The sequence below is a fragment of the Gobius niger genome (genome assembly GCF_951799975.1).
Source record: "Gobius niger genome assembly, chromosome: 2".
In the NCBI taxonomy this organism is placed as follows: Eukaryota; Metazoa; Chordata; class Actinopteri; order Gobiiformes; family Gobiidae; genus Gobius; species Gobius niger.
Window position 1 is genome coordinate 27,832,135 of NC_136853.1, and position 16,664 is coordinate 27,848,798.

At 39.7% G+C, this 16,664-nt stretch overlaps 1 protein-coding gene across 1 annotated transcript; it reads right to left on the reverse strand.

The window, feature by feature from the left end:
• Positions 1–3,098: 3,098 nt before the first annotated feature.
• On the reverse strand, positions 3,099–15,481 carry thnsl2 (threonine synthase-like 2). The gene is made up of 9 exons (XM_079551392.1): positions 15,388–15,481; positions 13,297–13,525; positions 8,185–8,379; positions 6,550–6,702; positions 6,239–6,478; positions 4,103–4,251; positions 3,814–3,939; positions 3,557–3,711; positions 3,099–3,475 (listed from the first exon to the last, which is right to left on the reverse strand). The coding sequence occupies exons 2-9, from the start codon at positions 13,517–13,519 to the stop codon at positions 3,250–3,252; spliced, it is 1,467 nt and encodes a 488-aa protein (XP_079407518.1). The 5' UTR covers positions 13,520–13,525; positions 15,388–15,481; the 3' UTR covers positions 3,099–3,249.
• Between the last annotated feature and the right edge of the window lie 1,183 nt (positions 15,482–16,664).

The following is a 16,664-nucleotide window of genomic DNA, read 5'->3' on the forward strand; positions in this document are numbered from 1 at the left end:
AAGAGATGATTTTGTTTTGTTGTAATAACATAGTAGATATATATATAAAACAATAATAATAATAATATATAGACATTTTTAAAACATTTTTTTCCCCGACTGATTAACTTGAAATATGACTTGAAATATTCATCAAAAAAGAGAAAATCTATTTAAAACATTAGAGAAACCAAACTGCTGCAAAGCTTCGTTTACCAAAACATACTCAGAGATGAGCATGAGCGGTCAGTCCAGTCCAGCCTGTCCCCCCTCTCTGCTGAGTGTCTGTGTCCTCCGAGAACACAGCTGGTCGACAACGACAAGGGAAAGAAACGGACAATATATGCTGTTGTTTTCTGACTATGTTCGTGCCGTAAGCTACAAACTGCGAGGTGACAATAATAGAAGCTGTTAAAGGTAGTTCTTGTCCACCGCCGCCATGTTTAGTTGTCCAGCTGTCAAAGCACGTGTTACATTCAAGGTCCCTCGGAAATTGTGTACAAACACAGGAAAGAAGGACTGTTTTCTTCTCTTCAGAAAATATATGTTCACGTACAAAAAAAGTATGACGATGTATGAGTAATTTACTTCATTTGAGAGAACAAGTGTTCAATAAAAAGACAGAAGGGAAAAGTGCATTATGAAGGGGTAAAATATAAATTGGCACAGACATAGAAGTTTACTCAATAGTTCAAAAATAATTTAATATCTGGAAGATTCAATTCACTATTATTAATGTCCACATGTGTTAAACAATGTGATACCAGCTATTTTATATGCTATATAGCTATGTTATAAGTGCAGAAGTAGTGATCGGTGGAAGAGGTCATGTGATACGGTTGTGTAGAACGGAAGAGAATTGTAGGTAACATGAAGGAATGGACTGGAAGTAAAAGAATAAATAAAAAGGAAAAAGGAAGAAGAATGGAAGTCGGAAAATAAAACTAGGCTTTGGTTCAAATAGACGTGCGGTGGGGGATGCGAAACCTGTTTGTATCTCAGCTGACACAAACATGTGCAGATGTCCGCACCAAAGTTTGTACAACCTTTAGTGGCTATTTTACGAATACAAATATTTTAAATTCATCAGACTGCATGGAGAAGCAGCTCATGTTTAAAATAAAGGTTTTTCAATTTTTCTGAGGGAGGCACTGTCCCAGTACTTTAATCACTTGGTTACATCATAGACTATTTATTATCGTTAATTGTTTGTTTGTTTGTTTGTTTATTTATTTTCAATTTTGCAGTCGTCACAGCGTGCTGGGTCAAAAATAATAGTCAAAAGATGGTCAGTCAAATCATTCTGCACAGGCTGTAATGATTGATGGTTACACCCAAAATCCATTTAAATTTATTATCAATATTATGATTATTATTATTATTAGTTTGATCTTAGCCTCAATACTATGTGTTTTCAAATGTGAGTAAATTTGAGAAATGATTTTATTGCACATTTAGAAGAAGATTTTAGAAGAAGTGAGGAGGTACTTTGCTCTTGGTCTTTGATGCAAGAAGGTCCCAGATTCGATTCCCACCGGGATGGGGCCTTTCTGTGGGGATTGGTCTCCCCATGTCTGTGTAGATATTCTCCAGTTACTCCGGTTTCCCCTTCCACAAAATACATGTACAATAGGTGAATCCTCCAGCCAGATGATGGTGAGCATCAACCTGGCTCCACATCTCCAGATTCTCCTTACAGGTTGCCCCGGCAGCATCAAAGCATGGGTCAAATGCAAATACAATACAAATTTCTGAACGGGAACAATGAAATACACCATAACCATAAGAAGTTAACCAGTGAAGTAGCACTAGACACACAGTACAAGTAAGGCTTAAGTAACTCCGATGACATGAATAGCTTCACTCAACTTGACTTGAGCCCCAAGTTCACTTGACCTGGTCTTGCATGACACTTCAATGCCATGACGGACTTCAGTGAATTATAAGATAAGATAAACATTATTGTCCCACAGGTGGCAAAATAAGCATAAACAAAATCTAACCATGCAACAGGCCTGCCACATTCAATAGAGTACAATAAAAAGTACAATATGACTTCCACCTTTGTAGGCTCTTATGTTCAAGTCAAACGATAATAATAATTTGTCATTTGTCATGTTATCTAAAAACTCTTTATGCAGGAATTGCTTTGGTTCACAGAACAATGTATGTAGAGTGCAACATTAAATCAGTAAATGAAGGTTTCAAAGGAGTTTGGAATGAGTCAAAAAAATTTGTAACCTGCAGGATAAACTGAGATTGTAGTGCAAGTTTTAAACTAACAGAAACGGATATCAGCAGCCAAGGTCAGGGTCAAGGTCAAGTTTATTTATAGAGCGCATTTGCAAAACAGTCATCACTGCCCCAAAGTGCTGCACAGGTACACGGTGCAATGATACAAAACTACAAAAAAACAGAACAATAAAACACATTAAGAAAAATTCACCTGTAAAAATATGAAAAATGCTCAGCTTATCTCGTGTTAAAAGCCATTGCAAAAAGATGAGTTTTTAACAGAGTTATGAAGCTCTCCTGTCTAATGCTACTGCAAAAGCTTTATCTCCTTTACTTTTTAAATAAGATCTTAGACGATCCAGCAAACGTTGTCCCGAGGATCGCAGAGCTCTGCCAGGGGCCAAGACAACAATTCAGATAAATAAGGCGGTGCCAGTTCATGGATGGATTTAAAAACAAGCAACAGAATTTTGAAGTGAAGAGACGACAGAACAGGATATGTTCAGTGATATGTTCATGTCGTTGTCCTGAGAGCAGACGAGCAGCCGCGTTTTGGAGCATTTGGAGTCTGTGAATCGATGATTGCTTTAGACCAAAATACAAAGAATTACAATAATCCAAATTAGTCGTGATCAGTGCATGAGCAACCTGTTCAAACTGGTTTAAAGGCAAGTGGCGCTTTATCTTACTTAGAAGCCTAAGTTGGAAAAAAATAGTTTTTACTGCTGCGTTTATCTGTTTTTTAAACTAAAATGAACTGTCAATATGAAATCTGAGACTTTTGGCAGATAAACAGCAGCGGGACGCAGGTGGACCAAGGGCACAGCCAGTGAGGTCCGGCTCACCAAAAAACACAATTTCAGTCTTTTTCCCATTCAAACAGTCGCCTTTAATTAAACATTGCGCTATTATCAAGCATAATAGTAAGTGCTTTACTTGTCATTGTACAATAGTACAATAATGTACTGCAACAATCTTCAATCAAAATGGAATTACAGATTACATAATCAGATTACAAGGTCTTTGAATACATGGCTATCTGTAGTAGCAAACATTGTGTGTTCTAGCTGAAGCCACAAACTTAATTTTGTCTCGGAGTCTGTCTTCCCAGTCTTTGCACCAGTTTGGGCTTCTCTCCAGATTTTCATATCGAGTGGGTAACTTGTCCAACTCTTGGACTTTTTCAGGAAGCTCAAAAGCCAGGCCTGCCTTTTCAACTGCTGACTGAAACTTAGCTGGGGATGCTGTAGCAATGTAACACCTGAAAAAGATGATTTAATGATGAGCTCAGTTGCTTCACAATGTTTGTGAAGTCGATTTTCATAACCAGGGTGGATCTGACCTTGGCTGCCCATGGCTATGGGAACAGTGGTAGTGATGCCACACAGCGACAGCAGTATGAGGACACAGAATATACTGGTTCTCCTCCCAACATCTCTTCATAGTCTCCAGGATACCGTCATCACAAACGGTTTCACTCAACAGCACTTGTGAGAGCTATAATTACAGAGAGAGAGAGAGAGAGAGAGAGATTGGCAGGAGGACACAACACAAGTTTGCCTCAACAGTTGAATTTTATCAATTTACGGTGAATTTTACCAATTTACGGTGGTTTTCAGGCAGAGTGTGTCTATGTGAATTTTGAAATTCCTCCATCACTTTCTTTACATAAGCTCCATCTTTTTCAAGCAGAAGCCAAAACACTCTTTCCATATTGTATGGGTCCTGCAGGAAAAACAAGTACAGTACTTAATTCTACAACAAATAACAATCATGGATAACGCTTTTTATATTTTATTTGATTAATCAAATCAAATATATGTTGTTCATGGACAACGCGAGAGCTATCTCAACAAATCTGAACATGAAATGTATGTGAAAACTGTACCTGTATATCTATTGCAGGGGCCAAAGTTTGTAAGACATTTGGTGCCATGGAAAAATCCCCTTTGGTGACTGTCCTGTGTACAATATCGTTGGAGTTCACCATGGCGACAAGCCTCAGGGGCAAACCCATCTTCTTCACAATGTAACCAGCTAAGATAAACAGACTAGGTAAGATAAGATAAGGTACAGTATAATCGAATAATAAAATTTGCAATGCTTTCAATTTTTTAAAGCTGCTTTATAATAAAATGCGCGCCCAGGCTCACAATGCAAAACAAAATAGAAAACAAAATTGTAGTGCTATAACGTGCAGCGCACTGTTCATGTGCTCGTTAATTCTCTCTAAATCGTTTTAGATGGCAGATAAAACAAGCACAGCATTTGATTTGAGGCACATTTGTCTCATAGACTTAATATTGCTAGAAGTCTTGTGATCACCCCTCTCCACTTCAGTGTTAATTTCGTCGACTAAAATATTTAGTCTTAATTTTAGTGATATTTTTTCCGACTAAAATTGGACTAAAACTAAATTAAAAGTTTCTCATGAGACTAAAACTATGACTAAAATGTCCAGATATTTTAGTCGACTAAAATAAGACTAAATAAAAATGAAAAGGAGAGACTAAAATCAGCCAAACTTCTGTTGACCGCCTGAAAGAGCCTCAGATCATTTAAATTCACTGTCAAATGAACAGCTCTGAGCTTTATTCATGTGAAGCAGCTCCATGAAGCAGAGGACCAAGATTAAATATGATTATAATGAATATTATAAATGCAAAGTCGACTAAATTAGTCTTAAATTTAGTCGACTAAAATTGAAATTTTTTTTTGGACTAAATCTCGACTAAAATTAAATTACATTTTAGTCAAAAGACTAAGACTAAAACTAAAATAAAATATGTTGTCAAAATTAACACTGCTCCATTTACATTAATTACTTCATTTGAGAGAGAATCCATCATGACAACTCAGTCTTTTAAAGGATTTTCTAAGCGGATAAAAGGGGGAACTATATTGTAAGGCGTAATAATACCAGGAGTAGTTTGGCATCCGCACAGTAAAGTGATGATTACTGCGCGGATTTCAAATTACTCCTTGTATTATTACGCCTTACAATATAGTTCCCCCTTTTATCCGCTTAGAAAATCCACATTGTTTAATTTTGTGTAATTACACTTTGTAGTGTAACACTTCACGTAACCATATTTAAATAGGGAAAACGTGGAAGAGCTTGGTAGCTTCTATCTTGACCTGTTTTGGAGCTACAGTGGAGAGAGGGAGAGGCTAAATGTTAACGCCGTCTGAGCTGTGTTTACATGATAGAAGGCACGGGGGAAGACCAGACAGGTCCTAAAGAACTCGTCAAAGCTAAGGTAAGAACATATCTCAGTATGTAAAAACGGTGGCCTATTCCTTTAAGACAGAGCATGTTCCAAAAAAGGAAAAAAAAAAAAAAGCAGGAAACTCTGCCCCCGTGAGGCGGGCTGAGCCTCTGCAGTGCTCCAGGGCCTGTCAGTCAAAGTCTCAGGCTTAAACTTTTTAATTCTACAGCACAGAAACCAGAATGATTAAAACTATGACACCCCTCCCAGTGTTGTCACATGGGTCATAGCAATAGAAAAAGAAAAAAAACAACTCTCTGGAGCCAGGCTTTAAAGCAGTGTTTGGAAGGTGTAAAGATTGTAGCCTTGGGCTAATTTCCATCCTTTGGAGTTGCTCCTGTCCACCAGGGGGTGGTATTGCAGGAATGTCAGCTACTGGCCATGAGGACCAAAGAGAAGCGCGTTCCTCGCTCATTGATTAGTCTGCGCCTGTGACACTAGATGCACTAGACCTATCATTCATCGCAGTCTAGTCATCGGCAGGAGAACCCATTGCAAAGCCACGAAGATTTCATGGGATGTAACTCTGTCTTGAGTGTCTGCGGCCTAAAGTTTAGCGGTAAGTGATGATGACGCACATGCGGTCTGGTTATCTGCGCACATACACAAACATGCACTGTGGAGCTTATGAATTACATGAAAAATATAGGCTAAACTTGCTTTAGTGGGATGCATATTGTCAGACTTTAGCATCGCTGTGCTTCGTGGCATGGTGCATTACTACACCCCTAAAAGTCTAAAAGTTACCGATTCACCTGCAATGTTTCCTGCCCCTCCGGTGGGAACCACAACCTCCAACTGAGGTAGTGCTTCGAGGTCCGCCACTTGGTCCAAGTCGATGAGCTGAAGATACGCGTAGATAAAGTGCACAAGCTGGACCATGACTCTGGACCAGTTCACCGAGTTTAGGCTCATGAGGTTGTGCGATCTGACGAAGTCCTGATCAGCAAACAGACGGCGTAAAGGCTGATCAATTTCATCTGAGCAACCCTCCGCTGTGGGCATACATACAACTGTTTAAATGCCTTATCCGAGTACACACATTCTTTTACTTAAACAGAAATACCTGCAAATACATGGACATTATCCTCGAGAGCTGTGATCATATGTTTCTCTTGGACTGGAGTTATGTGTCCTCTCGGATAAACAACCACCACGTCCAACCCAGACAAACCCTTCACACTCTGGATAGCAGAACCTCCAGTGTCCCCTGAAGTGCCTGATTTAAATTGAGAAAAGTACTCATTTAATTCTTATTCTTTCAGTTTCCAGTGTCCTGAAGTATTTTAGAGATCCTAAATAACTCATAATAGAGGACCTTTAAAGTGCAACCACCATTAAAAGTGGTTAGAAGCTGACAGTGGCGGAAGAAGTACTCAATATTCTTACTTAAGTAAATTTTAGTCATCAAAAATATTACTTTGAATAAAAATATGACTAGATATTTCAATGGATGAAATTAACACTGACAGGAACAAAACCAGGTCTAAACTAGGTCTAAACCAGATCTACTTAATCTACTTTTTACTTTATTACTTTCCACCACTGGTCGCTTAAAGGAATAGGCCACCGTTTTTACATACCAAGATATGTTCTTACCTAGCCTTAGCCAAGTTAATATATTCCCGTCTGGTCTTTGTCCGTGCGCTCTGTCACGCAAACGGAGCACATACGCAGCCTCTCCCACATGTCATATAGCTCCGAAAAAGCTCACGATAGAAGCTACCAAGCTCTTCCACGTGTTCCCTATTTAAATAAAGTTACGTGAAGTGTTTTCATGTGAAGTATATTTACACAGAAATGTAACATGTCGATTTTATAAGCAAATAAAAAGGGGTACTATATTGTGAGGCGTAATGATACAGGAGCACAACGTCCGCGCAGTAACTCCTAAAGACTTCCCCCGCTCACTTCCGTCAATAGAAGCTGTGTGACTTGTACAGAGCCTTTTACAACAAGCAGAAAATATATTTTCGGAAAGTGCTGTGCATTCCTACCTCATGGTAGAGATCCTGAGTCCTGTGTCGTCGTCCGGGGTGAGTTGGAAATCTGTGAAACATTACTACACTAAATACTTTCAGCTTGTTATCACAGCCCGGCACGATGCACGTAAAAGGCATTGTTCACAAGTTATCGACGCTTCTTCAACTGTTCTCTGCTAGCTCTCTACAAGTCACGCAGCTTCTATTGACGGAAGTGAGCGGGGGGAAGTCTTTAGGAGTTACTGCGCGGACGTTGTGCTCTTGTATCATTACGCCTCACAATATAGTACCCCTTTTTATTTGCTTATAAAATCGACATGTTACATTTCTGTGTAAATATACTTCACATGAAAACACTTCACATAACTTTATTTAAATAGGGAACACGTGGAAGAGCTTGGTAGCTTCTATCGTGAGCTTTTTCGGAGCTATATGACATGTGGGAGAGGCTGTGTATGTGCTCCGTTTGCGTGACAGAGCGCACGGACAAAGACCATACGGGAATATATTAACTCGGCTAAGGTTAGGTAAGAACATATCTTGGTATGTAAAAACGGTGGCCTATTCCTTTAAAGTTGATTTATATATAGTTTAGAAAGACATAATTTCCCCTGCATTAAAGACACGTGGAAGAGTGACAGTTATTTGACAAAATGCAACATAGAATGATGAGCTGATTAATCATTGATAAATAATTTTGTCCAAACTTTAAGTCGTACCAACAACAACCATGGCTTTGCGGTTCTCCTTGTGCAAAAAGTAGTCAATAAATCGCACGGTGCAGGTCATAGCCAAATCCTTAAAGGCCAGTGTTTCTCCATGAAAGAGTTCCAATATAGAGAGGCCATCTTTCAGACTTGCAATCCTTACCACCTCAGGCACGGAGAAACCCAAGAGAGCAGCATGTACCAGGGCTGGGAGAAACAAGACAAAAGAAAATCATCTTGTATTATTCATGCATTGGTATTTTGTTTAGCTATGAATAGAAATTCATAGCTAAACAATGTAATGTAGAATATTTGTCCGATAAAGTGAAGCTGATTTCGGAAGTAGCGAACAAACTGAAGTAAAACATCTGAAATTCTGCAACCCCTGTATGGAACAGTAATTCTCAACTGGTCTGGACAATTTAAATCAACTGAAAAATGAATAAATACATGCTGCATTTTGATTTTTAATAAATAGTATAGTGGAAAAAATCTGAAAAAGGGCCTAAAAATTACTTTTGTTTTTCTGGAAAGTTAGAAGTTGACAACCATGTTTTTATGTTCCCAACGCTAGTTGATCAAAAAAGCCAATGGAACCCATACCGTATTTTGTGCGGTGTTGCCATGGAGACGACCCCCCCCATGCTATTCTAATGGGATGGAAACATAAATCTCACATTATACACAATTACAGCACGTTAGCGCCCTCTATAAGGAGCGTGTGGACAGTGGTCATGGAAGTACCGCACCCACACTACTGCTCAAAGGTTTGGGGTCACTTAAAATGTCCTTCTTTTTTAAAGCAAGGCACTAAAATCAATCAGAAATACAGTCTAGACATTGTTAATGTTGTAAATGCCTATTCTAGCTGGAAATGGGTGATTTTTAATGGAATACCTATAGATGTGCAGAGGCGCATCGCTCCAGTGTTCTGATGGTACATTGTATTAGCTAATCGTGCTAATGGGTGAAGATAAGAAGACCCTCGTGCAATTATGCTAGCACTGCTGAAAACTGTTGTGCTGATTAGAGAAACTATAGAACTGGCCTGGGTGATCCCAACTTTCACATTTTCAGCTGTGTCATATAAAATGAAATTTTCTCATGAAATTTGCACTGGAAATGTAATTTGACATTATATCACCTCATACGAAACCTTTAAAAATAAACAAAACATGTAAGTTTTTTCATGGAGGAAACAAGATGGCCGTTGTAACTAAACTGGTGATATTCAGCTAAATTGTTGTACAGGTGAAACTCGGAAAATTAGAATATCGTTCGTCAAAAGTTCATTTATTTCTGTAATTCAACTTGAAATGTGAAACTAAAATATAATATAGACTCGTTACATGCACAGTGACATATGTCAAGCCTTTATTCGTCATAATTTTGATGGCTTACAGTCCATTTTCAAAATATTCTCATTTTAGATTTTTAATTTGGAAGCTGAGCCATAATAATCAAAATGATAACAAACAAAGGCTATACATTTCTCACTTTGCATGTAATGAGTCTATCATGTATTAGTTTCACAGTTTAAAGGGACTATACAGAGTTTAAAAATCATTAAATTATGTATTTTCCTCCCCCTACGTGTTCCAGCAATGTCCTAATCTGTAGAATGAGCCCAGACCTGTTCACCACAACTGCCTCAAAAATCCTGCACTGTCACTCAGAAAGTTGTTAATTCGGGTCCGGCGGTGGTTTTGGTTATCCTGGCTAACACCAGACTAAAATCACAAGTGATATTTAGTCTGGGGACCACCAATTCATTTTCTCGTAGGAGAGGTGTGGTTTAAAGAGGGGGTATTATGCTTTTTTCAATCACATAGCACCAGTCTATATCACACTACAATGATGACCAAACCTTCTGTTGGTCTGTAAATGCAGTAAATTAGAATAACTGCCTTGTATAAAATTGCTCTCTCAAAATGGCTGTAGCGAAAGTCTTGAAATAGGCCTCTGTCTCTTTAAGAACCTCTGACCCTTTAGACACGCCCCCTCCACACGCTGTCTGTGGCATCAGTGGGGAGGCGGCTCTGCTGAGGAGCAGTGGTTGGTTACTCGGCTGGTGACGAAAGCTCGGAGGCGTCTCCAGGAGGTGGGGGCGTTCCTAGGAGGACTCAGGCAAAGCTATCCCTAAAATGGCTGCCATCAGAGTTTTTACAGATTACTCAAAAATACGTGAATGTGCCAAGGCAACACTTCAGGCATGTTTTTAATGAGGGAATGACATAATAACATGATGTAAAGCTTGAAAAAGTCGATTTTGCATAATACCCCCCCTTTAAGATCGTCCATAGTCATTTATTGGGCGCTACGAATGTCTATCATGCGTCTGCACGTCGCCACAGCTAATCGTATCATCGTATCCGATGACGTATGACGTACCCGCTGTAAACTTTTGAGCTAAACTATTTAGAACAAGGTCTAAAGCTTGATCAAAAAATACCATTGCATCTGCTGTTGTCATGTTGGATCCGTCAATAAACGTTTTCTTTTTTATCCATAAATAAACTACAAGCTTCCGTATATGGAATAGCTCGTCATCATCTTGCCGTCCCTCCTCGTTCTGTGATTGGCTCCCAAATCCATCCGAAAATTTCGGCCATGGTCCCCAGGCTGCTGTGCAGTTCGAAATGATTCGAGCAGTCTGGCGTTAGCCAGGTTAGGTTTTGGTGGGACTAATGTCTGAATGTGTTCATGTGAGGGAGATAATGAAGATGGTTGAGCAAAATGTCACCAATAATCCGCCTCATTTGTGGCTGTGAGACACAACACATTACACGGTGTCCATGCATAAACCACAGATTTATGCATGGACACCGTGTAAGAATTAGATCTGCACAATGGGTACTCTAAGTACAAATATAAAATACAAAATGAATGCTTGAAATGATTGTTTTTAATTGACACATAAAATATAGAACTTATTTCTAGTCTAGTCGTTTTAGTAAATGCTCCCATGGCATCCACATCAGTCTGTGTACATCAAGAATAGCGTTGTTGTACATTTTGTACTTACAATATAAAAAATGATCATTTTGATTTTTCCATTTGTCTGTATCACATTTATTTTATAATCGACACTCCCAGGTGCCTCCAGCACATCATGAGAGCCGCGGAGAAGCCCCTCTCCCCTCCATTAAGACCACCCATCTCACCCGAAAAGCCTTGAGAATCACCAGGGACCCTACGCACCTATAACACAGTCTCTTCAAGGTAATGCCTTCAGGGAGGAGACTGTGCAATCCACGAACCAGGTCCAGTCGACTGAAGAACATTTTATCCAGGCTATCAGGAAGCTGAACTCCCTCCCTTCCCTCCCTTCCCAGTGCTTCCACCCCTTACCCACCACCCCCCTAAAACAACTATGAAGGTAAGCAACATGCTAATGTTTTGCAAACACCATTTTAAGTTGGCCAGCTTTTCGACTGCAGAGGCCCGGGCCAAACTGGTCTGACCAGGTTGTATTGACTCCAATATAGAGTAAACAAAACTGCAGGAAAATGCAACTTGCTGTCTCTGGTATTTGAATAAATGCTGCTTACTTTGACATAACATTCCTTTTCCAATTTGTATCCTGTCTGTCCACCAATTGTTTGGACAAAATCTGAAACAATCAGATTTTGTTTTCATCTGATTTTATTCACCTGTTGTAGCACTTTGAGGTTTCTTTGAAATGTAAAGTGCAATATAAATAAAATGTATTATTATTATTATTATTATTATTATTATTAAGTTATTGACAATCCTGATGCGCCACACGGACAGTGCATAGAGGGCCCGACATTTGCACTCTATGAAGATTCTACAGCACGTAATCCATAAAAAGACTGATATTCACTTGTAGTCCATATTTTTTTGTAGAAAAGTGTAGCGCAGACACAGCGCCCCCTTGTATCGTCAAGGGAAGTGCATCGGAGGCAGGCCTCACTTCGGGCCTTTCAAAACGTGGTTTAAAGTCAAATTAACAGGTTAAACATGTCGTTCTTATGCCTGATTCTTTATCCGGATGATAGAAAATCAACGCGCCCAACAAACCCATTTACAACTGTGTTGTTGTAAATGGCCTCTGATTGGCAAACGAGAGAGAGGGCAGCCCTCACTATTAATATGCAGGTCATACGGATTTAATATTTCACAACATCATACCGCTGTTCTAAAAGGGGATTTTTCTGATATTAGCATTTAGCCGCTGTTAGCGCAACTTTAGCTGGTGTTAGCATAACATTTGCATGTTTCTTGTTAAACCTTCATAGTTCGTATTTTAGCAGTTTCTTTCCTGTAATATTTGCCTTGGCACCTCTGAATGATTCCATAACCCCCACCAGAAGACAGCATTTGTCCACATTTGTCTCATCGTGGCTTACAAAACTTAATGACGCTCAGTACAGCGCGAACATCTGTGTTTGTTTTTTTGTTGAACTTAAGTTGTGCCCAAAGTAGTTGAGGATGATGATTAATGTCACAGACTGGACAGCAAAAATGAAGTCCTCTCCCCATCTACAGCAAACAGATTTTCGCTTTGGGCCGTGTTGACACACAGATGACTGATTAACAATAGTAGCGATGGAAATACCCGTGCCATCAAACATCAGAAGGAAACTGTAGCCTGTCACAAGTGCATTTGCATTTATAAGAGGTGTAAATAACTAGAACTATAGAACTGTCGATTATTGTTATTAAAACACGCGTAAAATCAGGCAAATGGAAGCGCTCTCTGTGGAGCATGTCAGGGAAGTGTCCTGGCGTTCGAGGCCACTCTGAAAGTGCCAGAGCTCGGTTGTTTCACTTTGCCAGTCAGTGCTGGGTTCTGGCTGATTCTGGTCAATTTAGCCCATGCATCACTTTGTCCAACAGTAATATTCATGTGGTGACAAAAACAGACGCATGTTTCTGGCACAATGTGGGCTACTATAGACGCGGAGTAATAGCCTCCAATAACGCATTGCGCAGCAGCACCACAGATGACAGTGCTACAATGAACGCACATCCTCAGAATAAATAAGCTGAATAAATCACACCAAAAAGATCAATGCATGAATCAAACACAGATTATTGCGCAGGCTCACTTTCCTGTTGAAATAATAGAATTAAATAACATTGGTAAATGCAGCACACCTTCCAAATCATGTCGGGGGATCAGCTCTGATGGAATGAACAGCGAGGCCACCTCCACCACCAGTTTGGGATAGGTAAGGGTCCTCCAGCACCTGAGGGTCTCTGGACTCAGCATAGGAAGACTTTCAGGCATAAACATACCCCCATCTGGAGCAAAGCCGGAGAACAAGACATCATGGAAGTCCCATCCGCAGACCCCCCCTCGAGTGCTGCAGTATCTCATTCTGGCCTGTCAAAATCATAGAAATATATATAAGGTCAAAATTAACATATCATAGACAGGAAATATTCAAAGACTGATGTTTTTATGTGCTGTATCGAAGTCTTTTTTTTATAACTCAAGTCTTTGAAGAAGAACAAGACCAGACAAGAATAAGGTTTTTTAATAAGTCTGCTAAATTAATCTATTAATGAATATACAGGTTCTCATCATATAATTAGAACATCGAATATATGATAGACTCATTACATGCAAAGTGAGATATGTAGCCTTTATTTGTTATCATTTTGGTTATTATGGCTCCTTTTAAAGATGCATTATGGAACTTTTTATCTGAAAAAAAACCCACCTTTTATCAGTGCGTATTTTACCTTTTAGTGACCTAGTGGTTAGCATTGCACCTTTCATTTCGATAACGGTGGCATCTGTGATTATTTCTCATTCTAGTTTAAATGTTCTGAATATCGGCGACTTGAGGCCTTGTACGCAGCCCGGGTTGTAAAAATACACTTTAAGCTAATAGGCAAGGCAAGGCAAGTTTATTTGTAGAGCACAATTCATACACAAGGCAATTCAAAGTGCTTCACAGTTGCATAAATACAAGAAAACAAATAGAATCAATAAAAACATCAACATAAAATTTATCAATTACAGTAAGAGGCGAGAGTGCAGATAAAACACTTTCAGTCATGTGCATCGGTAAAAAGAACTGTTTTCAGCCTGGATTTGAACATTGTCAGAGTTGAGGCCTGTCTCACATCCTCATGAAGACTGTTCCAGATTTTAGCTGCATGAAACTGAAACGCAGCCTCACCTCACCTCAACTTGCCTTGCCTAAGCTAATATTGTAACGAGCTCCAAGGTGACGACAAAAATGCTTTAAATCATCAACTTTCCAGCGGTTAAATCAGAGCTTTCATTCTTTTCTGTTTGGTAGCCAAAAGAAATACCATTACCCATAATGGATCGGGCGACCCGAGATGGGCATTCGGCTTATTAGTTGTAGAGTTTCTGGTAGGTTTTCACTGCTGACGGACCCTCTCACCAGAAAAGAAAACAATTGATCCTGGAGCGTTGTTGAGACCACCGTGATCAAAAGTAAAGGTGTAACCTGTACAGCCATTGGTTTACAAAAGGTCAATTACGCACAACTAAAAGGTTTCCATAAAAAGTTACATAATGCACCTTTAAGTCACATAATTACACTCATGTCTTCGAAGCTTAAGTAGCTCTCCAATGGTTTTGTGATGTAAAAGTAGCTCACCGGGTATAAAAGAAGACCCCTGCTCTACATGTAATGAGTCTATATCACATATTAGTTTCACATTTTAAGTTGAATTACAGAAACAAATGCACTTCTTCATATTCTAATTATGACGAGCACATGTAATGATTAACTCTGCAGTAATTTACTATAATACGTAAATGAAATTTCTCACCAATTTCTTTCTGCTTACCAACCTCTTACAGTCAGTGACTAAACTGCTTTTGAATCTTGGTTGATATTTCCCAACACAGGACTACAGATAATAACACTGAACTTTGGACAGGGCATAAAGGAATTCACCTCCTTGTGTCAGTTCTTGCTTTAACAGATCAATTATAACAAATAAGTTACATTAATAATAAAAATAACAATGTCCTTCTTCCATTGTGACAGATATTGACAGGGGGATTAGTGTAGTGTCCACACCGTTATACACATTTCCTAAATTTGATCATTGCCAGTTATGGAATACATGAAAAATATTCCCTTAAATTAATAAAAGGGGGATCCAAGTCTCGAAAGAATAACAAACTATGGCTAAACTGCACACTGTGATGCACAGAAAGCAACCGCAAACAGAAGTTTTCTCATAATACATGCGCACTTTTTTGCTGTAATTTGCTGATCACCTCTTTATGGGTCGGTAGCTCACCAGCTAGCCACGCGCTGTCCACGTTCAAAGATCAAAACCGCTCGATAAGCAACTTTTCTACGATGCAACAGGCAACCTTATTTCAAAAAAAGAAAACGCAGATATGACGTGTTTTTGTAATTTATACCAGCCCCCTACAGCAGATCAACTGGCTGCGAACTGCAGAGTTAAGCTGCCTTCAAGTGCTCTGGTAAAGATGGTCTTTTCCAGTTGTGAAGTGGAAATTACGAGTGCAGTGTTTTTGTGTCGTAATTAAGTTACACATTTAACCTCTTAACTCCCGCCTTAACCGAATGCCTTTTCTCCAGTTCAGCTTTACCCAAATCTATAAGGTGACAGGCAGGCAGCCTGTTCACCTTATTCCGGAAGTTCGCGTGGACGCCGTCATGAATTGTGCCCGCCCCTTTTCTCCTATCTGTTAACATGGGGCTGGAGAAGTCCACATAAAATTAGTTACTACACGAAAACAAAGACGTTTTTTGGCCGCGCTGAGAAACGGTGCAGTGTTGACATGTTGGTTCAAGTGAACATTGGCCATTTTACACAAATCAATCTACTAAACATCACATTTGAGTGGAGAATATTTTCCCTCGTTCTCCGTTAAAGGGGGGGTACTATGCAAAATTGACTTTTTCAAGCTTTCCATCATGTTATTATGTCATTACCTCATTAGAAACATGCTTGAAGTGTTGCCTTGGCACATTACCGTATTATTGAGTAATCTGTAAAAACTCTGATGGCAGCCATTTTAGGGATATGTTTGCCTGAGTCCTCCTAGGAACGCCCCCACCTCCTGGAGACGCCTCCGAGCTTTCGTCACCAGCCGAGTAACCAACCACTGCTCCTCAGCAGAACCCCCTCCCCACTGATGCCACAGACAGTAGGTGTGTTTAAGATGAAGTGCGCCTCGCCTCGATTCCAGACGAGACCAGGCGGTGGCGTCAGAGGGCGGAGAAAGGCGCCTCTAATCAAGGCAGACACATCTCAGCCCCGAGAACAGAGAGGAGCCTCAGATCACGCAGCGTCTCGCGTTTGTTAGAAAGAGTTTGGGAATAAAACTATTTTAAAAGTTTGTGAACACATTTCTGCTTCTCCCACTCACCAGACAGACGCCCCATTACTACAGCAAAAATAACAGACTCTCCTCTTACAGTTTAGGACTAGAATAATAAACTTATGCATATTTAAAATGTAGGCCATATGTTGAACACACGGCACTTTCTGTCAAA